At 46.1% G+C, this 25,937-nt stretch overlaps 1 protein-coding gene across 1 annotated transcript in view; it reads right to left on the reverse strand.

Moving 5' to 3' along the window:
- The window catches only part of RAMP3 (receptor activity modifying protein 3), a 36,439-nt gene extending 15,749 nt beyond the window's left edge, over positions 1–20,690 (reverse strand). Inside the window, exon 1 of the mRNA XM_049894226.1 lies at positions 20,204–20,690. Coding sequence (XP_049750183.1) covers positions 20,204–20,264 — 61 coding nt within the window. The 5' untranslated portion in view covers positions 20,265–20,690. The remainder of the gene's footprint in view (positions 1–20,203) is intronic.
- Positions 20,691–25,937: the final 5,247 nt, after the last annotated feature.

Genomic DNA, 25,937 nt, shown 5'->3' on the forward strand with positions numbered 1-25,937 from the left:
GGCATAAATATGGATCTCTTCCACTCAGTTGGCCAGGAAGCTGTCTTCCATATTTCTTGGCATAGACAAGTGAGCACCTCCAGCGCTGCATCTGTTTGTTGAAACATCTCAATTGATATTCCATCAATTTCTGGAGCCTTGTTTTTCGCCAATGCCTTCAGAGAAGCTTGGACTTCTTCCTTCAGTGCCATCGGTTCCCAATCATATGCTACCTCTTGAAATGGTTGAACACCGACTAATTATTTTTGGTATAATGACTCTGTGTATTCCTTCCATCTTCTTTTGATGCTTCCTGTGTCATTTAATATTTTCCCCATAGAATCCTTCACTATTGCAACTCGAGTCTTGAATTTTTTCTTCAGTTCTTTCAGCTTGAGAAACACCGAGTATGCTCTTCCCTTCTGGTTTTCCATCTCCAGCTCTTTGCATATGTCATTATAATACTTTATTTTATCTTCTCAAGAGGTCCTTTGAAATCTTCTGTTCAGTTCCTTTACTTCATCAATTTTTCCTTTTGCTTTAGCTGCTCGACTTTCGAGAACAAGTTTCAGAGTTTCCTCTGACATCTACCTTGGTCTTTTCTTTCTTTCCTGTCTTTTCAATGACCTCTTGCTTTCTTCATGTATGATGTCCTTGATGTCATTCCACAACTCATCTGGTCTTTGGTCACCAGTGTGCAATGCGTCAAATCTGTTCTTGAGATGGCCTCTAAATTCAGGTGGGATATACTCAAGGTGATATTTTGGCTCTCGTGGACTTGCTCTGATTTTCTTCAGTTTCAGCTTGAACTTGTATATGAGCAATTGATGGTCTGTTCCACAGTCAGCCCCTGGCCTTGTTCTGACTGATGATATTGAGCTTTTCCATTGTCTCTTTCCACAGATTTAGTCAATTTTATTTCTGTGTGTTTCATCTGGTGAGGTCCATGTGTATAGTTGCTGTTTATGTTGGTGAAAGAAGGTATTTGCAATGAAGAAGTTGTTGGTCTTGCAAAATTCTATCGTTCGATCTCCGGCATTGTGTCTACCACCAAGGCTATATTTTCCAACTACTGATCCTTTTGCTTTGTTTCCAACTTTCACATTAAAATCACCAGTAATTATCAATGCATCTTGATTGCATGTTCGATCAATTTCAGACTGCAGCAGCTGATAAAAAACTTCTATTTCTTCATCTTTGGCCCTTGTGGTTGGTGAGTATATTTGAATAGTAGTCATATCAACTGGTTTTCCTTGTAGGCATATGGATATTATCCTATCACTGACAGCATTGTACTGCAGGATAGATATTGAAATGCTCTTATTGATGATGAATGCAACACCATTCCTCTTTAAGCTGTCATTCCCAGCATAGTAGACTGTATGATTGTCCGATTCAAAATGGCCAATACCAGTCCATTTCAGTTCACTAGTGCCTAGGATATTGATATTTATCCGTTCCATTTCATTTTTGAGGATTTCTAATTTTCATAGGTTGGTACTTCGTACATTCTAGGTTCCAATTATTAATGGATGTTTGCAGCTGTTTCTTCTCATTTTGAGTCACGTCATATCAGCAAATGAAGGTCCCGAAAGCTTTACTCCATCCACGTCATTAAGGTTGACTCTACTTTGAGGAGGCAGCTCTTCCCCAGTCATCTTTTGAGCACCTTCCAACCTGGGGGGCTCATCTTCTGGCACTATATTAGACACTGTTCTGCTGCTATTTATAAGGTTTTCACTAGCTAATACTTTTCAGAAGTAGACTGCCAGGTCCTTCTTCCTAGCCGGTCTTAGTCTGGAAGCTCAGCTGAAACCTGTCCCCCATAGGTGACCCTGCTGGTATCTGAATACCGGTGGCATAGCTACCAACATCACAGCAACACGCAAGCCCCCACAGTACGACAAACTGACAGACACATGGGGAAGTGGAATACTACACTTCAGTAAAGAACAATGATGAGTCCATGAAACATTTCAAAATGTGGAGGAATCTGGAAGGCATCATGCTGAGTGAAATTAGTCAACTGCAAAAGGACAAACTTTGTATAAGACCACTATTATAAGAACTTGAGAAATAGTTTAAACAGAGAAGAGAATATTCTTTGATGGTTATGGGGGGGGAGAGGGGAGGGATGAAGAGGAGTTTTCACTAATTAGATAGTAGATGCGAACTGTTTTACGTGAAGGGAAAGACAACAACACACAATACAGGAGAGGTCAGCACGACTGGACTAAACCAAAAGCAAAGAAGTTTCCTGAATAAACTGAATGTTTTGAAGGCCAGCATACCAGGGGTGGGAGTTTGGGGACCATGGTTTCAGAGGACATTTAAGTCAATTGGCATAATAAAATCTATTAAGAAAACACTCTGCATCCCACTTTGGAGAGTGGCATCTGGGGTCTTAAACGCTAGCAAGCAGCCATCTAAGATGCATCAATTGGTCTCAACCCACCTGGAGAAAAGGAGAATGAAGAACACCAAAGACACAGGTTAATTATGAGCCCAAAAGACAGAAAGGGCCACATAAACCAGAGACTACATTATCCTGAGACCAGAGGAACTAGATGGTGCCTGGCTACAATTGATGACTGCCCTGACAGGGAACACAACAGAGAACCCCTCAGGGAGCAGGATAGCAGTGGGATGCAAACCCCAAATTCTTGTAAAAACACCAGACTTAATGGCCTGACTGAGACTAGGACCCCTGAGGTCATGGTCCCCAGACCTTCTGTTAGCCCAGGACAGGAAGCATTCCTAAAGCTAACTCTTCAGACAGGGTTTGGACTGGACTATGGGATAGACAATAATACTGGTGAAGAATGAGCTTCTTGGATCAAGTAGACACATGAGACTATGTTGGTATCTCCTGTTTGAAGGGAGGATGAGAGGGTAGAGGGGGTCAGAGGCTGGCAAAATGGACACGAAAAGAGAGAATGAAGGGAGGGATTGTGCTGTCTCATTGAGGGGAGAGCAACTGGGAGTATATAGCAGGGTGTTTATGGGTTTTTGTGTGAGAGTCTGACTTGATTTGTAAACTTTCACTTAAAGCACAATAAAAATTGAAAAAAAAAGATGTTAAAATGATAGATGTTTTGTTACACATATATGAAGCATTAGTGGTTCAGTGGTAGAATTCTCACCTTTCATGCAGGAGAACTGGGCTTGATTCCCAGCCAATGCACCTCATGCATAGCCACTAGCCATCTGTCAGTGGAGGACTGTATGTTGTTATGCCTAAACATGTTTCAGCGAAGCTTCCAGATTAAGATGGAGTAGGAAGAAATGCCTGGCAATCAGTTTCCAAATATCAGCCAGTGAAAACCCTGTAGATCACAATGATCCAAACCACAACCAACCTTGGCACAGGACCAGGCAGCATTTCATTCCATTGTACATGAGGTCACCATGAGTTGGGCACCAACTCAACAGCAGCTGACAACAACACACCATCTTGTAAAATTCTAATGTTCAACAAAAAAATCACAAGGCACATAAATAAACTGGAAATGATGGCCTATTCAAGAAAAAGAGAAATTGTATTTATGGAAACTGAAATAATGAACATATTGGGCAAATTTTTCGCAAATTTTTCCAAAAAACAGAAGAGGAGGGAAGACTTTCTAACTCATACCATGAGGCTAGCATTACTCTGATACCAAAGCCAGACAAAGATACCACAAGAAAAGAAAACTACAGGCTAATATCTCTTATGAATATAGATGGAAAAATTCTTAACAAAATGCTAGCAAACCAAATCCAAAAGCATGTTAAAAGAATTATACACTGTGATCAAGTGGAATTTATTCCAGGAATACAAAGGTGATTCACAATTAGAAAATCAATCAATGTAGTCCACCACATTAATAGAATAAAGGAAAAGGATCACATGATCATCTCAATCAATGCAGAGAAGGCATTTATTTTACAAAACCCAGCCACCTTTAGTGATAAAAAACAGTCAAAAAGGGAGGAAGACCAGGGTAGTTTCTCAACCTGATAAAGGGTGTTTATGGAAAACCCACAGCTAACATCACACTCAATGGAGAAAAACTGAGAGCATTCCCCTTAAGATCAGAAGCAAGACAAGAATGTCAGCTCTCACCACTCGTATTTAATATTGTACTAGAAGTCCTAGCCAAAGCAATTAGGCAAGAAAAATAAATAAAAGGAATACAAACTGAGAAGGAAGAAGTAAAACTATCCCTTTAAACTAAGACATAATCATACGTACAGAAAATCCCAAAGACTTCACAAGGAAACTTCTAGAGCTAATAAATACAGCCAAGTGACAGGATACAAAGTCAACACCCAAAAACAGTTGGGTTTCCATACGTCAGCAACAAGCATTCTCAAAAGGAATTTAAGGGAGCAATTCCATTTACAGTAGCATCTAAAAGAACCAAATACCAAGGAATAAATTGAACTAAAGTGAAAAACTTTTACACCAAAAACTATAAATCATTACTGAAAGAAACTAAGGAAGACCTAATCACTGAAGATTTTTACCAACTTCTGAAATTGATCAAACATGCCATCAAGGTGCACTGACAATTACTGGTGATTGGAATGCAAAAGTTGAAAACAAAGAATGATCAGTAGCTGGAAAGTATGGCCTTGGTGAAAGAAATGATACCATAGATCATATGATAGAATTTTCCAAGAACTACGACTTATTCATTGCAAATACCTTTTTTCAACGATGTAAACAGTGACTGTACACCTTTATCTCAACAGATGGAATATGCAGGAATCAAATTGACTACATCTGTGGAAAGAGATGATGGAGAAGCTCAATACCATCAGTTAGAACCAGGCCAGGGTCCAACTACAAAGATGTCACTTTGAAGACTGACGTGCACCTGACCCAAGCCATGGTATTTTTAATTGCCTCACATGCATGCGAAAGCTAGAAGATGAACAAGGAAGACTGAAGAAGAATTGACGCCTTTGAATTACGGTGTTGGTGAAGAATATTGAATATACCGTGGACTGCTAGAAGAAAGAACAAGTCTGTCTTGGAAAAAGTACAGCCAGAATGCTCCTTAGAAGCAAAGATGGCGAAACTTCATCTCACGTACTTAGGACATGTTATCAGAAAGGACCAGTACCTAGAGAAGGACATCATGCTTGGTAAAGTAGAGGACCGGCAAAAAAAAGGAAGATTCTTGACAAGATGGATTGACACAGTGGCTGCAACAATGAACTCAAACATAGGAACAACTGTGAGGATGGCGCAGGGCCGGGCAGTGTTTCATTCTGTTCTACATAGGGTCGCTATGAGTCAGAACAAATTCAAAAGCACCTAACGACGACAAACAATTCATTTTCCTGGGTTGGAAGACTTAATATTGTTAAAATGCCAATATTACCCAAAACAATTTATATATTCAACTCAATCCTCATCAAAATTCCAACAGTCTTCCTTGCAGAAACGGAAAAGCCAGCCTTCAAATTTATATGGAACTGCAAAGGACCCTGAATAGCCAAATCAATCTTGAATGCACTACACTTCCCAGCCTCAAAATGCACTACAAAGCTACAGTAATCAAAACAGACTGGTACTGGTATGATGATAGACATATTGACCAATGGAATAGAATTGAGAGTTCAGAAATAAACTTGCACATCTATGATCAACTGATTTTCAACCAGGGTGTTAAGTCTATTCAGTGGGGAAAAGACTGTCTCCTTAATAAATGGTGCTGGGACAACTGGAAGCCCTGGTAGCACAATGGTTAAGAGCTCAGGCTGGATCGATGGTGGTGTAGTGGTTAGGAGCTCAACTGCTAACCAAAAGCTCAACAGTTCATCCATCAGCCGCTCCTTGGAAACCCTATGGGGCAGTTCTACTCTGTCCTATAGGGTCACTATGAGTCGAAATCGACTCAACAGCAATGGGTTTGGTTTGGTTTCTTGGGACAACTGTATTTCCACATGAAAAATAAATAAAGCTGGACTCATACTTCACACCATACATGAAAATCAACCAAAATGATTTCAGGACCTAAATGTAAGAACTAAAACCATAGAACTCTTAGAAAGAAACATAGGGGTAATGTTTCAGGACTTAATATTTAACAATGGATTCTTAGATATGGAACCAAAAGCACAAGCAATAAAAGACAAGGTAAATAAATGAGATTTTATCAAAATGAGAAACTTTTGTTTATCAAAGGACTTCATCAACAAAGTGAAGAACAACAAAGTGAAGAAATAACCTACAGATTGGGAGAATATTTTTTGGAACTGTATAACTGATGTTGTTAGGTGCCATCAAGTCGGTTCTGACTCATAGCAACACTATGTATAACAGAACAAAACATTGCCCGGTCCTGCCCCATTTTCACAACAGTAGATATGTTTGAGCCCACTGTCATAGCCACTGTGTGACTCCATCTCGATGAGGGTCTTCCTCTTTTTCAGTGACCCTCTACCAAGCATGATGTCCTTCACCAGGGATAGGTCTCTCCTGATAACATATCCAAAGTAAGCAAGACGAAGTCTCACCAACCTTGCTTCTAAGGAGCATTCTGGCTGTACTTATTCCAAGACAGATTTGTCTGCCCTTCTGGCAGTCCATGGTATATTCAATATTCTTTGCCAATACCACAATTCAAATGGGTCCATTCGATCTTTCTTTTTCATTGTCCAACTTTTGCATGCATACGAGGCAATTAAAAACACTATGGCTTGGGACAGGCACACTTTAGTCATCAAAGTGACATTTCTGCTTTTTAAGATTTTTAAAGAAATCTTTTGCAGCAGATTTGCCCAATGCAATATATAATTTGATTTCTTGACTGCTGCTTCCATGGGCATTAATTGTTGATCCAAGAAAAAAAAATCTCTGCTATGCAGATGGCAAAATCTTGCTTGCAGAAAGTGAAGAGGAATTGAAGTACCAGTTACTGATGAAAATCAAAGACAACAGCCTTTGGTATGGATTACACCTCCACATTAAAAAAAGAAAAATCCTCACAATTGGACCAATAAGCAACATCATGATAAAAATATATTGAAGTTGTCAAGGATTTCATTTTACTTGGATGTATATCTGATTAAAGTTTAACATTCAGAATATATATAAAGAACTTCTAAAGCTTAACAACAAAAAGACAAACAATCCAATCAAAAAATGGTCAAAGGAGTTCTTGGGTTGGAAGACTTAGTATTGTTAAGATGTCAGTACTACTCCAAGCAATTGATAGATTCAGCGTAATCGCAATAAAAATTCCAACAGCCTTTGTCTTGGTCATCTAACGCTGCTATAACAGAAATACCACAGTGGATGGCTTTAAAAAAGGGAAATTTATTCTCTCACAGTCCAGTAGGCTACAAGTTAGAATTCAGGGAGCCGGCTCCAGCGGAAGGCTTTCTCTCTCTGACAGCTCTGGAGGAAGTTCTTTGTCATCAGTCTTCCCTTGGTCTGGGAGCATCTCAGCACAGGAACCTCAAGTCCAAAGGATGCACTCTGCTTCTGGCACTGCTTTCTTGGTAGTTTGGGGTCCTCGTGCCTCTCTGCTTGCTTCTCTCTTTTATATCTCACTACCTAATCCTGTAGATCTCATCAATATAGCTGCCGCTAATCCCTCTCATTAACATCATTGTGATAGGATTTACAATCACTTCAGATGACAAAATCGTAGACAATCTATAATACTGAGAATCATGATCTAGCCAAGTTGACAGGTATCTTGGGGGGACACAATTCAATCCATGAAAGCCTTCTTTACAAAAATGGAAAAACCAATCCTCAAGTTTATATGGAATGGCAAGAGACCCCAAATAGCAAAAGCAAGGTTGAACGAGAAGAACAAAATAGGAGGACTCACACTCCTCAATTTTAAAACGTATTATCCAACTACAGTAATCAAAACAAGCTGGTACTGGTAGAATAACAGACACATAAATCAGTGGAATAGAATTGAGAGTCCAGAAATAAACCCACACATCCATGGTCAACTAATTTTTGAAAAGGGAGTTAACTCCATTTGATGGGGAAAGAAGAGTCTCTTCAATAAATAATGTTGGTAAAATTGGATGTCCACATGCAGAAAAATGAAACCGGGTCCATGCCTTACACTATATGCAAAAAACAAATACAAAATGGAATAAGGACCTAAACGTGCAAACTAAAATCATAAAATTTTTAGAATAAAATGCAGAGCTACCATATGACCCAGCAATTCTACTCCTAAGAATATACCCAAAAGATTTGAAAGCAGAGACTCAAAAAGAGACTCGTACACCAGTGTTCACTGCAGCACTGTTCACAATAGCCAAAAGGTAGAAACAACCTAATTGCCCATCAATAGATGAATGGATAAACAAAATCTGATACATACATACAATGGAATACTACTCAGTCAGTAGAAGAATGAAATCTTGATACATGCTACAGTATGGATGGAGGTTGAAGACATGCTGAGCAAAATAAGCCACTCACAAAAGGACAAATATTGTAAGACCTCACTTATACAAAAAAAAATAAGAAAAGGCAAATGTGTAGAGACCAAAGTTTACTAGTGGTTATCAGGGATGAGAGGGAGGGGGAGAAGAGGGGTTAACAGTGATAGAAAAAAACTCATTAATCAAGGGTAGGGTTGCACAGCCTATTATAATTGCTGTCAATAACTTGTACACCTATAAAAAGTTGAATTGGCAAAAGTTGTGTGATAGACATATTGACTACAACAACAAAAAAGAGAGAGACACAGACTAGCTGCTGAGGTTGCTTATGTACGACCGAACATCTCACAGGATTTGGTTCCTTGGTTCGGAGGTTTAGGGTCATGGTTTCATGGAACACCCCAGGTACTTGGCCTAATAATGTGCTTAGTGCTTCTGTTCTACCTTCTAGTTTGTTGCATAACACCTGGGGTCTTAAAAGCTTGCAAGCAGCCATCTAAGGCACAACAATTGGTCTCTATTCACCTGGAGGTACAGAAGAAGAAGGAGAATCAGGAATAGGAGGAGGAAATGGAATGTGTGGCTAACTGCCTCCATGAACAACTGCCTCCTTTACCATGAGACCAGAAATGGACAGTGCTCAGCTACCGTTACTGAACAAAGATTCTATAGAAGAATTCTGATCAAAAGGGGGGAAACGTAGAACAGAATTATAAACTCCCAACTTTCTGGAGCTATTGAGGCTGAATGAACCCCTGAAATTATTTCCCTGAGATAATCTTTAAACCTTAAACCAAAAATATCCCCTGAGTACAGCTGATGACTTTCCTGACAGGGAACACAAGACAGAACCCCTGATGGAGCAGGAGAGCAGTGGATGCAGACCTCAAATTATCATAAAAAGACCAGACTTAATGGTCTGACTGAGACTAGAAGGAGCCCGGAGGTCACAGACCCCAGATCTTCTGTTAGCCCAAGACAGGAACCATTCCCAAGGCCAACTCTTCAGACAGGGATTGGACTGGACTATAGGATAGAAAATGATACTGGTGAGTAGTGAGCTTCTTGGATCAAGTAGACACATGAGACTATGTGGGCAGCTCCTGTCTGGAGAGGAGATGAGAAGGCAGAGGGGGTCAGAAGCTGGTTGAATGGAGAGAAGGAGTGTGCTGTCACATTAGGGGAAGAGCAATAAGGAATGTATAGGAAGGTGTATATAAATTTTTGTATGAGAGACTGACTTGATTTGTAAACTTTCACTTAAACCACAATAAGAACTTTTTTTAAAAAAATCCCCTGAAGTCTTCTTAAAACTAAACAATAGCTTAGCTAGTAAAAAATGTCTTCCTTGAGCATTATGTTCTTTTAAGAACTATATGGGATCAAACTGACATCAATAACTCAAAAGATTAGATAGGAACCTTAGGGGACAGTGAGTTTATGTTAATGCAGGAGGAAACACTAATAAAAGGAGGGTGAGAATCACTGAACAGCTCAAAGAATATAATCAATGTCACTGAATTGTACATGTAGAAACTGTTGAATTGGTGTATGTTTTGCAATGTGTATTCTCAACAACAAAATTAATAAAATCATTTTTTTAAATGGGCAAAGGACTTGAAGAGTCATTTCACCAAAGAATAAATACAAATGGTCATCAAGCAATGAAAAGATTCTGGCCATCATTAGTCATTAAAGCCAGTTGCCATCAAGTCATTTTCCCTCATAGCAACCCTATAGGAGAGGGTAGAACTACTCTATAGGGTTTCCAAGGCTGTAATCTGTACAGAAGTAGGCTTCCACATCTTTCTGCCTCAAAGTTGCTGGCGTGTTCAAACTGCTGACTTTTCAGTTAGCAGCCGAGCACTTAACCACTGTACTACCAAGGCTCTTTCATTAGACATTTGTTGTTGTTGTTAGATGCTGTTGAGTCAATTCTGAATCTATGCACAGCAGAACAAAACACTGCCCAGCCCTGCGCCATGCTCACAATTGTTGTTATGCTTAAGCCCATTGTTGCAACCACTGTGTCATTCCATCTTATTGAGGGTCTTCCTCTTTTTTGATGGCCCTCTACATTAGAGGGTTGTTCCAACCAATACCAATGCCCATCAGGTCAATTCCGACTCACAGAGACCCTACAAGACACAGCAGAACTGCCCCCACAGAGTTTCCAAGGAGCACCAGGTGCATTCAAACTCCCAACTTTCGGTTAACAGCTGTAGCACTTAACCACTATGCCACCAGAGTTTCCACGTGAGGGTCATTAGGGAAATGCAGATCAAAACCACGAGATATCACTTCATACCCACTAAGATGTCTATAATTTTTAAAAAATGGAAAACAACAGGTATCGACTCCTAGGTATATACCCAAAAGAATTAAAAGCAGAAACGCAAATATTTGTGTATCCATGTTCATTGGAGCACTATTCACAACAGCCAAAAGGTGAATACAACCTGAAATGCCCATCCACAGATGAATGGGTAAACAAAATGTACATATATACAATGGAATATTACTCTGTCATAAAGAGAACTGAAATCTGGACTCACGCTACAACATGAATGAGCCTTGAAAACATCACGCTGAGTGAAGTCAGTTACACAAGGACAAATATTGCATGATACCACTTATATGAACTATCTAGAATAGCCAAGTGTATACAGCCAGTTTATTAGTGGTTAACAGAGGTGAGATGGAGAAGGAAAAGAGAGTCATTGCTTAGGGGGCACTGAGATTCTGTTAAGAGTGATGGAAAAATTTGAAAACAAATAGTGATGATGGTTGCACAAAATGATGAATATAATTAATGTGACTGAATTGTACATGTAAAAAACACTGTAATGGCAAATGTTTTCTTTCTATATATATATATAAAATGGTTAAGATTGTGTGTCACCTTGGCTGGGCCATGATTCTCAGTGTTTTGGCAGCTGTATAATGTTGTGATCACTTCCTTGTTGAAATCTGATATGTAATCACCCCCGTGATGGAACCTGCTGAGTGGTATTGGCAGGGGTTGGGCCTGTGGCGGCTCACCATCCCCTCAGCCTTCATCTCTCCACCTTCCGCCACCTATTTCCTTCCTGTTCCCCTTGCCTAGGTTTTTGGCTTGTTTTGGATCCAGCAGCTGCCTCTTGCCTGACCTCTGGTTCTTGGGACTTGAGCTAGCAGCTTACCTGTTCATCTTGGGATTTATGGATCTTCATGGCTTACGGGCAAGAGTACTGCTCCCCTACCTACTGATCTTGGGTTCGCTAGCTCCTGCAGCTACATGAATCAGGAGAAACCTTGCAGTCTTGTCTGCCAATCTTGGGATTCCTCGACCTTCACAGCCTGTGAGTGGGGGCCTGCTCACAGACCTGATGACCTTGGGTTCACCAGCTTCTGCAGCTCCGTGAATTGGGAAAGGCCTCTATCCTGATCCACAGACTTGGAACATTCTAACCTCTACAATCACGTCAGCTGTTTCCTTTATATAAATATACATATATACATATATTTATACAATTTACTGGTTTGCTTCTCTAGAGAACCCAGCCTAAGACAATATATATTTACCACACTAAAAATAATTTTTTAAAAGTGGAGTTATTATGTTAATATCAAGGTGGATTTCAGAGTGAAGAATACTACCAAAGCTAAAGAGGGTCTTTTCATAATGATAAAGGGCCCAATTCATAAAGATGACATAACAATCAGAAACATTTTTGCACCTAAAAACAGAGCATAAAATACATGAAGCAAGAACTCATAGAACTGTAAGAAGAAAATGGCAAATCCACCTTACTAGTTGGAGATCTCAATATTCCTCTCTCCACAACTTACAGAACAGGTCAACAAAAAAGGCAGGAGAAATACAGAAAACCTCAACAGGAGCAACGTGTCCAGGGTACAGGCAGAAAGCCAGTGTAGCTGGAACATACTGTGTGTGTAGAGGAGGGCACGGGGGGCGGGGAAGCGCACAGTTGGTAGGGTTTGGACAGGTAGACCCCAGGGCCAGATCGGGTGAAGGTTGCCTCAGGCCTCTGGAGTTTATTTTAAAGCCTATGGAAAGGGAAAGGTGGGTTTTAACCCACAGCACACTCCCACTGAACCCAAAATGGCCTCAGAATCCTTGGCATCACAGAGTTCCAGGCAACCACAAGCAAAGACCAAAGCTGGCATCTTCTTGAGGGGAGCCTCCGCCATCTCTGCAGTAAGGGACGTGGAGCTTGACCACACCACCCACCAGACGTTCAACCCTGGCCTGGCCTGGCCCAGCCCAGAGCCAGATACTTTCATCAGTTAATAATTGTGAGCCTAAGAAATCTTTTTCAAGACTTGTCACCACCTGGGCCAACCTACTATTCCCAGCCACCCCCATCCAGTACTCCCCGCTGGCCCCAACCACAGGCTGAACTTCCAACATGCCATGATTTTACCAGGAGTGCCCAGCACCCCCCTCTCCACATAGTAGACTGTCTTTCTTCACCACGACCCCCTCCCAGGCTCCCCAGGCTATAGCAGTTCCTGCTTCTGTGTTCTCCAAGCTGGTATCCCCAATCCTATTTTAGCACAGCTCTAGGTTATGAAGACCTTTGAAAGAAACAAGTATTGAAATAGAAGCCTTCTGAATGCAGAAGCCAAGCCACTCCTCTCTGAAGCTGGCTCCTCTCTCCCAGCAGATAAGCCAACCCAGAGCTCCTTGGGCTGAGGATCCAGTCCCCACGGCTCTCTACCCATGTGGGTAGAACAAAGGCACCCCAACTCAGCTACTAGAATCACCCAAGCCACATCCCAGACCAACTACACCAGAGCACCTAGTGTGCGGAAACCCAAATTAGTATTTGTTAAAATCCCCAAGTGACTCCCATGTGCAACCAGCGTTCAGAACAAGTGATGGAAACCATGCTTCTCAAATTTTAATGTGTACCAAACCACTTGGAGGTCTTGTAAAATGCAGATTCTAATCCTGTAGGTCAGGGGTGGGGCCCAAGACTGGATCTCTAACAAGCTTCAGGTGACATCAGTTGTGCAGGTCTGAGGCCACACTCTGCGTGGTGAAACTAAAAAATCCAAACCCGTTGCCATTGAGTTGATTCCAAGTCATAGCAACCCTACAGGACAGAGTAGAACTGCCCCATAGGGTTTCCAAGTAGCAGCTGGTGGATTCAAATTGCCAATTTTTTGGTTAGCGGCCGATTTCTTAACCACTGAGTCATCAGTGAGGAGGGGGAGAAAAACGAAGAGCACCAATCAGGGCTCAGATAACCCTGGGTATGTGCAGGCCTCTGCCTCCATCCCTGATAGAAGCTACTTTCAGTTCCTCATCTGAAAACAGAACTAATGACACCAATCTGGCAGTTCTTTTTCTCATACTCCTTCTTCTTCAGCCCCCGAATCTCCACCTCCCTCAGTACTGACTAATATTCACTGAGTGCCCCCATTCTGATGTGGTCTAACTCTCTAGTCCCACAACAACGTTAGAGACGGGTACTTAAAGCCAGGAGCACCAAGGCAAGGGAAGGTTACCTTCCAGCTCAATAAGACATAATGGGAGGGTCATGGTTCAAACTCAGTCATAAAGAGAGACGAAGTCCTGATACATGCCACCACAGGGATGACCCTTGAACACGTTGCGCTGAGTGAAATAAGCCAGACACAAAAGGACAAATATTGTATTATCCCACTTACATGAAATATCTAGAACAGGCAAATGCACAGAAATGAGTTTATTAGTGGTTACCAGGGACTGGGGAAGGGGAGGCAGATGGGGAGTTACTGCTCAAGGAGCATGAGTATCTGTTTGGGGGCGATGAAAAAGTTCTGGAAATAGACAGTGGTGATGGTTGTACAACATGGTGAATGTAATTCATGTCACTGAATTGTACACTTAAAAATTGTTAAAATGGAAAATTTTATGTTTTTTTATCATAAAAAGATCCAAGCTCAGGCAGCCCACCTGGGAGCTGCCTCTGTGTAGGATGTTCCCTTGGGTCAGCCAACACCCATCCCAGTTCCCACCCTCAGTGTGCTAGCAGAGCCCCTACTCACCCTGAGGCTGGCACGGCTGTATCTCAGCTCCTTGCTCAGGGTGCTCCTTCTCCTCACCCATCCCCACCTTCCATTCCTTCTCTTCTGGCCTGCATTTCCAAGGACGTGCTGATGTTCAGGCTAGCACCTATCCTGGGAAGGGCCCTTCAAAACCACCTTCTCTCCTCCACTTTGAAGATGGGGAGACTGAGGCTTAATGGAGAAATGAATCTCCCAAGGCCAAAAGCAGAGTTGGTGTCCAAGCCACAGCGTGCCCTGGGCACTATCCTGCCCCACTGCACTGCCAATGCTGCCGGCAGGAAGACAGCCTGGGGCCCAGTCCCCTGGCAGGCCTGGCATTAATAACCCTGAGAGGCAGAGGCAATGACCATGGCAGCTGATAGCCTGAGCTCTGTTGTCAAAATCAGCACCCGTTTCCTAAGGCCATCATTTCCCTGCCAGCTTTTGTTCCCTGCCATCATTTCCCTGCCAGCTCCCCATCTTAAAAGTCCACCTGGCCACTCTCTATGTCCAGCCCTTTGCCCCTCCCTGGACCTGGCCATTGCCATTTCCTGAGAGGATCCTTTCGGCACCCTTGCAGGGGTCTCCTGTGCTCCGCCAGCCCCTATGGATGTGCACAAACCAAGCTTTCTGGCAGTGCTCTTGACATCCCTCGGCCCAGGGGAAAGACCTGGATTCCTGACAACACCAAGAAAACCAGGCCACTGCCACACAGGCTACTGGCTGCATTAGTCAAGGTCTAAGGAGTTAAATCAAGTAGAAAGTCATCTGGGTTGGTTCTATTGGGGAAACAAAAAAATGCAGTCCTTTTGTCTCAGTGACTTCCAGACCCTGCAAGATGATGAACAGATACATTTCCAGGAGAAGGGCATTCTCTGGCCAGTCATTAGAAATGACATAAATGAGCTCTCGTCCTCATGAGATGGATATAAGCACCACCAAGGCATCGGGAGGCAACTGCAAGTGGGCGAAGGCTGGTCTGTCCCCAGGAGACCAGGGTTTCTAAGCTGGTTCTGTCCCAGCCCCTGCAATCTGGGGTACTTCCTGTTGCTGGGCCTCACTTTCTTTATCTATAACACAAAGAGTGGGACCAGATGACCTCCAAGGCACCTTGTAGGCCTAAAAATCCATGGTCCTGTTCTTTGCAACCTCTTTCAAGTCACTGCACCACTACATGATATTCCGATCACTGCAGTTAGCCTGTTCACTGGAGCCTTTGTGACTCAACCAAATCCAACGTGACACAGCAGGAAGTGTGTCATTATCTTTACTGATGATAAGAAAAACAGTAGCACCATCTACACCCCCATACCAGGAGTACTCCATCTGAGGCTACACCACTGAGGCACTGCTCGCCAGCAGACCAGTACTGCCCACAAGCCCAGGCCACACTGGCAGCATTCCCATTCATCCCCCACATAAGTGGAAACATTGACCCCCATACTCCAGGTCTCACTTAGGGGAATGAATCACACTGGTGGTCACAATGACCTACTACAGTTGCTAGGATGGCATCACAGTACACGTGCGGAGACTGAGGCTAAAGGAGAAGTGCTCTATGACTTTAGGACCAAGAAGCTGCAAAGGTGTCATTTGGGCTTGCTGGGCTTTATGATTCCCAGTGAGATGCACAGTGTCAAGGACTTTCTGATAAAACAGGTTTGGAATTCTCAGAGGTCCCCTGGAAGCTTAAAGGTCGTGATGGTTCAGGTTGTGAATCAACATGGCTGGACCATGATTCTCAGTGGTTTGGCAGTTATAATGTAGTTTGGCAGCTATGTAATGATGTAATCACCTCCAAAATGAGATCTGATATAATGTAATCATCTCTATGATGAGATCTGTTATGAGCAGCCATTCAGTTGAAAGGGAGTTTCCTTGAAGGTGTGGCCTACATCCAATATAAGTGGACTTTCTGGCAAAGCTCACTGGCTTTTACTTGCTCTGGATTCTGCAGCTGGCTCCTGTTCATCTGACCTCTGGTTCTTGGGACTTGAGCTAGCAGCTTATCTGCCGATCTTGGGATTTGTCAGCCTCCTCAGCCAGTGAACCAGTGGCCTACTGTCTCACCTGCTAATCTCTGGATTCAATAGCCTCTGCAGCCTGTGAGCCAGAGGCCTGTTATCTGACCTGTTGATCTTGGGTTTGCCAGCCCCTGCAGCAAATAAGTCAGGAAAAGCCTCCAGTCTGATCCCCAGACTTGGGACTTTCCAGCCTCTACAACCACATGAGACATTCCCTTGCTATAAATCTCTCTATATATATTTATAGGCTTCACTGATTTTGCTTCTCCAGAGAACCAAGCCTAAGACAAAGGCAAAGGCCAGCATCTTCCTGGCTGGACCCTTTGGAGAAATGAATCAAAACTGAACCTTCACGGCTCAACTGGACTGGACCTAAAGCAAAGAAGTTTCCGGGATAAAATGAATGCTTCGAAGGTCAGCGGAGCAAGGGCGGGGGTTTGGGGACCATGGTTTAAGGGGACTTCTAAGTCAATTGGCAAAATAATTCTATTAGGAAAACATTCTGCATCCCACTTTGAAATGTGGCATCTGGGGTCTTAAATGCTAACAAGTGGCCATCTAAGATGCATCAGTTGGTCTCAACCCACCTGGAGCAAAGGAGAATGAAGAACACCAAGGTCACACAATAAGTAAGAGCCCAAGAGATAGAAAGGGCCACATGAACCAGAGACCTACATCATCCTGAGACCAGAAGAACTAGTTGGTGCCTGGCCACAACCGATGACTGCCCTGACAGGGAGCACAACAGAGAACCCCTGAGGGAGCAGGAGATCAGTGGGATGCAGACCACAAATTCTCACAAAAAGACCATACTTAATGGTCTGACTGAGGCTAGAGGAATCCCAGCGGTCATGGTCCCCAAACCTTCTGTTGGCCCAGGACAGGAACCATCCCCGAAGACAACTCATCAGACATGAAAGGGACTGGACAGTGGGTAGGAGAGAGATGCTGATGAAGAGTGAGCTATTTGTATCAGGTGGACACTTGAGACTGTGTTGGCATCTCCTGTCTGGAGGGGGGATGGGAGGATAGAGAGGGTTGGAAGCTGGCAAAATTGTCACGAAAGAAGAGACTGGAAGGGCTGACTCATTAGGGGGAGAGCAAGTGGGAGTATGGAGTAAGGTGTATATAAACTTATATGTGACAGTTTGGCTTGATTTGTAAACGTTCACTTGAAGCTCAATAAAAGTTAATAAAAAAAAAAAAAACTGAACCTTCAGTCAATAGAAGACCATTCTTCCAACCATATAAACCACTTCTGCTGACTCTGGGCAGGGCCAAGCCTCCCCCCACTTTGCTGGGGCCCAAAACACAGCTCTGGAGATTGCAGAATATCGGAGCACGGACAGCCAAAAGCCCAGCCTGACAGCCCTAGGAGTTAGGACACTCAGCTTTCCACCTTCCTTCCCAAGTCCAGGGCCAATGTGGGTGCTGGTCCACCACTGGCAAGACTGTGTATGACCCTGAGCAGGTCTGGGTGCTCTCAGAGTCTTACTCATGAGCTCCAATTTCTGAGATCCTCACTCTGGCCAGGTCACACCATCCAAGAGATGAGAAACAGGAAGAGAGGGCAGCCTGTACGAACTGGGCTCACATCAGAACCAGGATTAGCATGAATGCAAAAGACTACATCAGTTTCTGCCTTTTGTCCACATCTACCCCTAAGCTAGAGGTGGGTCAGGAAAGCCTCAACTTTCCGCTGAAGGAACTCAGAAGGCTATCCTTTCCCTTATGTGGACAAAAAGCTCCATCACAGGGACCTCACCTTTAAATGCTGCTGAAATCCCAAATTGGGGTATTCCTGATTTCTGGAAGCCACCACACACCCTCTCCAGCAAACCCTCGGTCTGTAGACACAGTGACTCCCTGCTAAGGCTCCCACCCTGGAACATAAATAAAATCACATCTTCTCCATGCCAAGACAACTCTAACTGACAGCAGCCCAGACTTCCAGGGTGTGAGGGGAAGGAATGGGTCAATCCACCCCTTCCCACCTCCACCACAGAATTGTAAATCGGCAAAGCTAAGGTTTTGGCGAACAGGCCCAACCCTTCATTTTAGAGGCAGGGAAACTGAGGCCAGCAAGGGAAAGGAACACATCAAGGGGACACAGGAGGCACCACCCAGGTGGAACAGACCCCGAGTCCCCCGACCCTGGCCAGCTCTTCTAGCACCAGGTCCCCTCCCAGATCAGACCCCTCCCATCAGCTCGCTCAGCTCCCCCAGGCCTCATCAAGCACCCTTCAGACTAAAGCAAAGGCTGCCTTTCCCTGAAACACAAACATCTTGTTTTTTCTTGGATAAATTCTTCAGTAAGACTTTTCAAAAGGAGGTTTTAATTCCATTCATTCCCATTTTGTGAGTACTGTTTCCTCCCCAGAGTCACATGTTCTTGCTAGGGAGGCATTAGCCAGGCAGAAAGCTGCCTCCCCTTCCCCAGTTACTGCAGATCCCACACACACTCTCACCAAAAGGCTGTCCTCAGGGAGCAGAGAACAAAAGGGACAAGGGGCTACTTCCTACCTGTCTTAGTCATCTAGTGCGACTCTAACAGAAATACCACAAGTGGATGGCTTTAACAAAGAGAAATTTATTTCTTCACAGTAAAGTAGAAGTCCAAATTCAGGGCGTCCTCTCCAGGGGAAGGCTTTCTCTCTCTCTTGGGCTTCTCATCAATCTTCCCCCAGACTAGGAGCTTCTCCGCACAGGGACCCGGTGTCCAAATGACGCACTCTGCTCCGGGCACTGCTTTCATGGTGGTATGAGGTCCCCAACTCCCCCTTTGCTTCCCTTTCCTTTTATCTCTTCTAAGATAAAATGTGGTGCAGGCCACACCCCAGGGAAACTCCCTTTACATTGGATCAGGTATGTGACTTTAGTAAGGTTTTCAAAATCCCACCCTAATCCTCTTTAACATAAAAGTACAATCACAAAATGGAGGACAACCACATAGTACTGGGAAGCATGGCCCAACCAAATTGATACACACATTTTCGGCGGACACAATTCAATCCATGACAAACTCCAAAAGAAACCGGCTCAAGATACAATCCAATCCTGTAGGTACAGTCCTGCCTCATCAACATAGCTGCCACCCAGCCCCCCTCATTAACATCATAGATAGGATTTATAACACATAGGAAAACCGCATCAGGTGACAAAATGGTGGACCATCACGCAATACCGGGAATCATGGCCCAGCCAAATTGATAACACATTTTTGGGAGACACAATTCAATTCATGACACTACTCAATTGTATTTCTCTCATCCGCAGCCCCTCCGCGTGGGCATCAAGTCAACAGGTACGGGAGGTCTGTAACAGGGCGCTCACCACCTGCCTGGACAGACCCTCCTCGGGATGCGGGGCTGGTAAGGTCTCCGCATACCTGGGGCAGCGGGGGCAGGACGAGAAGGCCCTTTCCCGAGCAGCTCCGCGGGCCCAGCAGAAGCTGCCGAGACCCCGTGCTTCCCTTCCCACCCCGGTTCCTGGGGCAGACAGCTCTCCCGGGTACCCTCTGTCGGGGGGAGGAGACAGGTTGAGGGATCTCCCGCAGAGCCTGGGGCTCGCGGGCCCCGGGTGAAGGGACCCCCCTTTGCGGAGGCCGGGATTGCTCGGGCACTCAGACGCACGGCCGGCGCAGCCAGGCGCTGATACGGGGAAAGGTGCGGGCCTGCAATCGTCCTCTTCGCCGCCCCCAGAAAGCTGGGGCACCCCCTCGCCCCCAGGCCGGTCGACGTCCTCCTTACCGCAAAGCAGCAGCAGCAGCAGCGGGAGAAGTTGCGGGCGCCGCCGCGCTAGCTCCTCCATGGTCCGGCTGGCTGCGGCACGGCGAGGTCCTGGCTCGATGCCCGCTGCGCGTCGGCTGCGGGGGGCGCCGGGGAGCCGGGCCTAGGCTAGGAGGGGAGGGGCAAGGCCGGCGCGAGCTCGCCCCCGCAGCGCCCCGACTCCCTCCAGCCCCGGGGTGGGGCCGGCGAGGAGGGTGCGCAAGCCTGGGACCGGGGTGTGGTCTCGGTGCGGCAGAGTGCGGGACCGGGTGCTGGCGGGGTGCGGCGGGCCTCTCACCGCCACCGCCCAGCTCCGAGTTACTGCAGCCTCTGCGTGAGCAGAGCTGGCGTTTCCCTTGTTCTGCAAAGCGGGGTCCCGGAAGGGCGGGAGATTAGAAAGACCATTTAGTGAGGAATCAGGGCTTTCTGTGCTTTTTCACCGAAGAAATTCTGGCTGAAGCCAGAATTGTTTCAAGGAAAACTCAAACTAATAAAAGTTGATTAGTCTTTCAGCCTGGCCCCTCCCCGAGAGCAGTGGGGAGGGGGCAGGGGTAGCGGGCGACCACAGAGCCTCCAGTGAGACTCATCATGCCAAAACAAACGCCTCCCAGCGCAGAGCAGGGGTCAAAGGGTGAGGTGACTGGGCTGCTTGCTCCTCTGAGGGACACCTGCCAGCTGCCCCTCTCTCTGACTCTGCTCCAACCAAGACAAACCTAGAGGATATCCCAGGACGAGGTGTCCAGGCAGCATCCCAGGAGGCTCCCATACTCACACTACTGGAGAGTCCTTGGCCGGAGTCAGCACAGCAGCACGGTGTGACAGCATGTTAGCCATCAGGTGATGGCAACCCGGAAAGCAGCCCAGAGCCTCTGCCAGTACTTGGGGACGAGCTCCCCTGGGCAGACAGGGATCACTTAGCTCTGCTCTACCTTCTGACCTGGGCTGAGGCTTTTCCCTCTACCTGGATGCTCTTCCCTACCAAGACCTGACTCCAACATTGGAAAGCCCTATCCACACTTCAGCTCAAGCCCAGTACCCCTCCTCCATGAAGCCTTCTTCCAGGCCCACAGTAAGTTGCTGCATAAGATACACTGGCCTCTGTTCACTTCTGTCATTGTGCCTCTGACAGGCAAGGGCCCCCATTTCTGTACTCTGTGCCCACAGCCTAGGACAGAGCAGGTGTTTACCAACCACTTGTAGGCTGGTTTTTAACCCAGCTAGTGAGAGGCACAGCCACAGCAAGAGGTACACCATGCCCCTCCCGTCCACACAGACACAACCCTGCTGCTCCCACTCCCCCTTCCACTTCCGGGCTCCAGTCCTGGCCTCAGGGAATCAGACCCCAGTGAGGATCCTTTCTGTCCCCATTCTGCCTGTGCACACCCTGTCTCCTTCCTCTCCCTTCTTCTTATCTGCTCCTGCCCATCCTGCTGCCCCAGGTGCCTGCTCTTTATCATCTTTTGCCTATTCGAGACTGGGAGCTCCTCAGGCAGGGCCCCACATCCTGCTGCCAGGAAGTGCTGAGTGGCTGGGAAAGGGGAGGACTTTCATGTACCTAGCCTTCCCAGATTCTGAGCCAGGCAGCCCACCTACTCACCGGGAAGCCAACATGCAGCCTGGGACAAGGCACGCAGGGCCGGGCTTTACGGCAGCCTGTATAGGCCTGTGTCGTGGATTGAATTGTGTTCCCCCCAAATATCTGTCAACTTAGCTGGGCCATAATTTCTAGTATTGTATAGTTGTCCACCATTTTGTCATCTGTTGTGATTTTCCTATGTATCGTAAATCCTATCCTCATAATATTGATGAGATGGGATTAGCAGCAGTTATGTTAATGAGGCAGGACTCAATCTACAAGATTGGATTGTGTCTTGAGCCAGTCTCTTTTGAGACATAAAAAATAAGCGAGCAGAGAGACATGGGGGACCTCATACCACCAAGAAACAAGAGCCAGAAGAATAGCAGCTCCTTTGAACCCAGGATCCCTGGGCTGAGAAGCTCCTCAACCAGGGAAGATTGATGACAAGGACCTTCCCCCAGAGCCAACAGAAAGAGAAAACCTTCCCCTGGAGTTGGCACCCTGAATTTGGACTTCTAACCTCCTAGACTGTGAGAGAATAAATTTCTGTTTGTTAAAGCCATCCACTTGTGGTATTTCTGTTCTAGCAGCACTAGAGAACAAAAACAGGCTGGAAGGTGAAAGCCTGCTTGAGACAGATGCCCACAGTGCTGTATTCTTTACCTGGCTTCCTCCCCTACAGTGTTGTATTGCAAAATCATTTCCTTTCCTGGCCCCCCCCCCCATCAGCTTTGTGTTCGAATCCTGCTTTTGCTTGGAGGTTATATGTAAACCCCGTTGTGCCTGCATAGTATGATTAAAAATGTTGCTGATGTAACTTGTATGAACTCTCTGCTTATAACCCCTTGAGCAGTCTTGGCAGCAGTAAGCTCCAACTGACTCCATTTCCTCGAACAATGAAATAAAGGTGCATTTTTGTTCTCCCACCTTGGTCTCTCATTTATTGGCCAATATGAGTCATGCCAAGTAAGAACCTGGGGTTTCTACTTGGTGATATACTCAAGAAGACAGGCCTGGAGGGACAGTGTGCCACGGAGTAAAGACTATCACAGCCTTTGCCCCACCTTTCATCAAGAGGTGAGCCTCACCCCACTCCCCTTGACTTGGGGTTGACCCAGAGAATTCACAGAAGTGATGTCTGGGCACTGTACGGCCAGGCCTTAAGCAGACTGGCAGCTCTCACTTTCTCCCTCTCAAAAGGAGCTCCATGCTGTGAAGATGCCAACTAGACCCCCCACCCCACCCCAACAACCAGGGCCTGGGGGCGGGGGCCAAGCATGTGAGCTTACCGGGGCGTTCCAGCCAAACATGGCCTGTGGGCAACCTCAGCTGACACTCACAGTCAGGAAGACCTCCCACTGAACCCAGTCAACCACAGAACAATCAGAATAGTAGACTTTGTGAATAAGGCACTGGCTGTTGGGATGGTTTGTGCCGAAGCAGTTGACAACTAATGGAGATGCCACTAAAGAGCCTGGTGTCCCTAGACAAACAGGACAGGACATGCAGAACGACCGGCTTGAGGGGGATGGTGAGCTGAAGAAGGAGGTTCATGAGGTGTCAGGGCCGGTAAGGGCAGCCCCGCTTTGCAGGCCTTTGGGGTCAGTTGTTCCTCAGCTACCCGTCCATGTGAGGAGATGGAGGTGCTGGCATTCATCAGTGCTATGTGAGGACAGTAGCATGCTTAACAGTTTCAGAGAGGCTGTGACTTCCAAGAGCTCAGGCTGGGTAAGACCACAGGTGGCTCTGTCCCTGCCGCTGCCCCTCCACTGCAGCATATAGGGTGCCTCCAGGGAAGCCCCACCTCACCAGACAGCCCCTTCCTTGGGGCCTACTGAGCTCCTAGGACTCAGGAATGGGACAAAGTCTCAGAGGTCAGCAGCAGCCCCTCCAAGAAAGAGGGACAGGCCCATGGGCAGGACAGCTCTAACTGTCCAGGTCGTTCTGCCCCTGAGTCCACATGCTTGCTGCTCAGAAGAAGCCATCTCCCCTCCCCTGTCTGCTCCCAGCAGAGAGGAGGAGCTCAGGAGTGGGGATCTCTCCATGTTGCCTCCAGGTTCTCTTCAGCCAATGATCACCCCTTCCCCAACCCACCGATGTTGGGATACCTGTGAGCTGATTCTTGCAAAACTGCAGACCTTCCAGGTACACTCCACCCTGCTCCGGGTTCCCCTTCCCACCTTTGTCCCCCCACCCCCACCCCCAGCAGCCTCACACATAGCCATGAGCGCTGCTCTTCCTGCCAGGGCTCAGAGCACAGTGCCTAGGAAATGCATCGTCCGGGAGCCTGAGAACAGCTATACCTCCTACATGTGGCCTTCAGCCAGTCCCCTCCAACTCCTCCAGAGGAAAGTGGTCCAGCTCAGCCCCTGCCCCTAGGAAGGAGAGTGGACACAAGTTTGGCCAAGGGTATTTTTCACCCTACCAACTCCCCTTCCTTCCTTAGACCTGAACATGTAGCTAATAAGCTTTTATGGAAACCCACCCCCAAGCTTCTAAACCTTCTGTAAACCACATTTCCACCCCTCCCCCAGGAGCCTAAAGACACTCATACAAATCAGGTTCCCTCTCTACCCGCATTCCAGCAGTCATGATGTCACCCCAGTGGTCCTGGTGTCAACTGGAGCATCAGACCGCACCCCAGGCCCAGCTACCTTTGGCTCTGGGCAAGGTGGGGCTTTCAGAGCAGGGCTGGTGTGAAAGACATCTGTACTGGGTCCCAAGGAGCTGACACTACTGTCTAATATAAGACTCTCAGGAAACCTCAGGTTCTTTCATCTGAAAACAGGAGAATAGCTGTGCTGCCTCATCTCTAAGTCAGTGGTAAGACGAAGGTCCAGGCAGGGCTCCTGCAATGGTGATTCATGGACACAAGAGACAGAGAGGCTCTTCTGGGAGGCACCAGGGCAGGCTGGGAACAGCACGCTGATGTCTTCCTACACCCATGTGTCTGGCACTGGCTCTGACTGGGATCCCCAGGGGCCCTAGCACACTGTATCTGTGAAAGGAGACCATCAGACTCATCTCTTCCCTCAGCGTCCTACAGACACTGGTTCTGTGAGGTTACTCTCCCATTCCTCCTCTCTCCCCTGACAGCCACAGGACCCACCTTTCCCTACCACCCAGAAGGGTCAATGTGCAAATGCACTCACTGTAGAGTCTGGAAGTTCCCTCAGATCCCAAAAGCAGACCCCATAAGTCTCTGAGGCTCCTGGGATCACATGCCAGGTTCCCAAGGGAGTTCAGTTCCCTGATGGGCACAAGACCCCTGGGTGAGGTCTGAGCCCCTATGGCATAGGTCCGAGCCTCCAGGATGAGCCCAAGTGGTCCTACCTTCCTGTCTGGCCTGGCAAACCAGACACCATCCACAGTTTTCAGAGGATCCATGGCCCAGTGGACAAGAGAAGGATCACCTGGAAAGGAGAGAGACCCCAGGGCCCCAAAGGTGAGGGGCAACTGAGCTCCACCGGGAGCCACTATGTATCCCCACAGTGGCTGTTCCAAGGTTCTCACACACTCCTCAGATCCTCAAGATTTGAGACAACAGAAAGGAGTTCAACTGCCCCTGTGGGCCCCCATGGGAATAAGAAATGCCTACCCCCAGCACAGACATTTACACACCAACCACTAAGTCCAAAGATGAAGAACTTAAAGATTTCTACCAACTTCTGCAGTCTGAAATTGAGGGAACATGCAATCAGAATGCACTGATAAATACTGGTCGTTGGAATGTGAAAGCTGGAAACAAAGAAGAAGGATCAGTAGTTGGAAAATATGGCATTGGTGATAGAAATGACGCCAGAGATCACATGATAGAATTTTTCAAGATCAACTACTTCTTCCTTACAAATATCTTTTTTCAACAACATAAACGGCAACTACACACTTGGACTTCTCCAGAAGGAATACACAAGAATCAAATTGAATACATCTGTGGAAAGAGAAGATGGAAAAGCTCAGTATCAACAGTCAGTACAAGGCTAGGGACAAACCGTGGAACAGACCATCAATTGCTCATATGTAAGGTCAAGTTGAACCTGAAGAAAATTAAAACAAGTCCATGAAAGCCAAAGTACAAACTTGAGTATATACCACCTGAATTTAGAGAACATCTCAAGAATAGATTTGACACATTGA

The sequence above is a fragment of the Elephas maximus genome, chromosome 8 (genome assembly GCF_024166365.1).
Source record: "Elephas maximus indicus isolate mEleMax1 chromosome 8, mEleMax1 primary haplotype, whole genome shotgun sequence".
NCBI lineage: Eukaryota > Metazoa > Chordata > Mammalia > Proboscidea > Elephantidae > Elephas > Elephas maximus.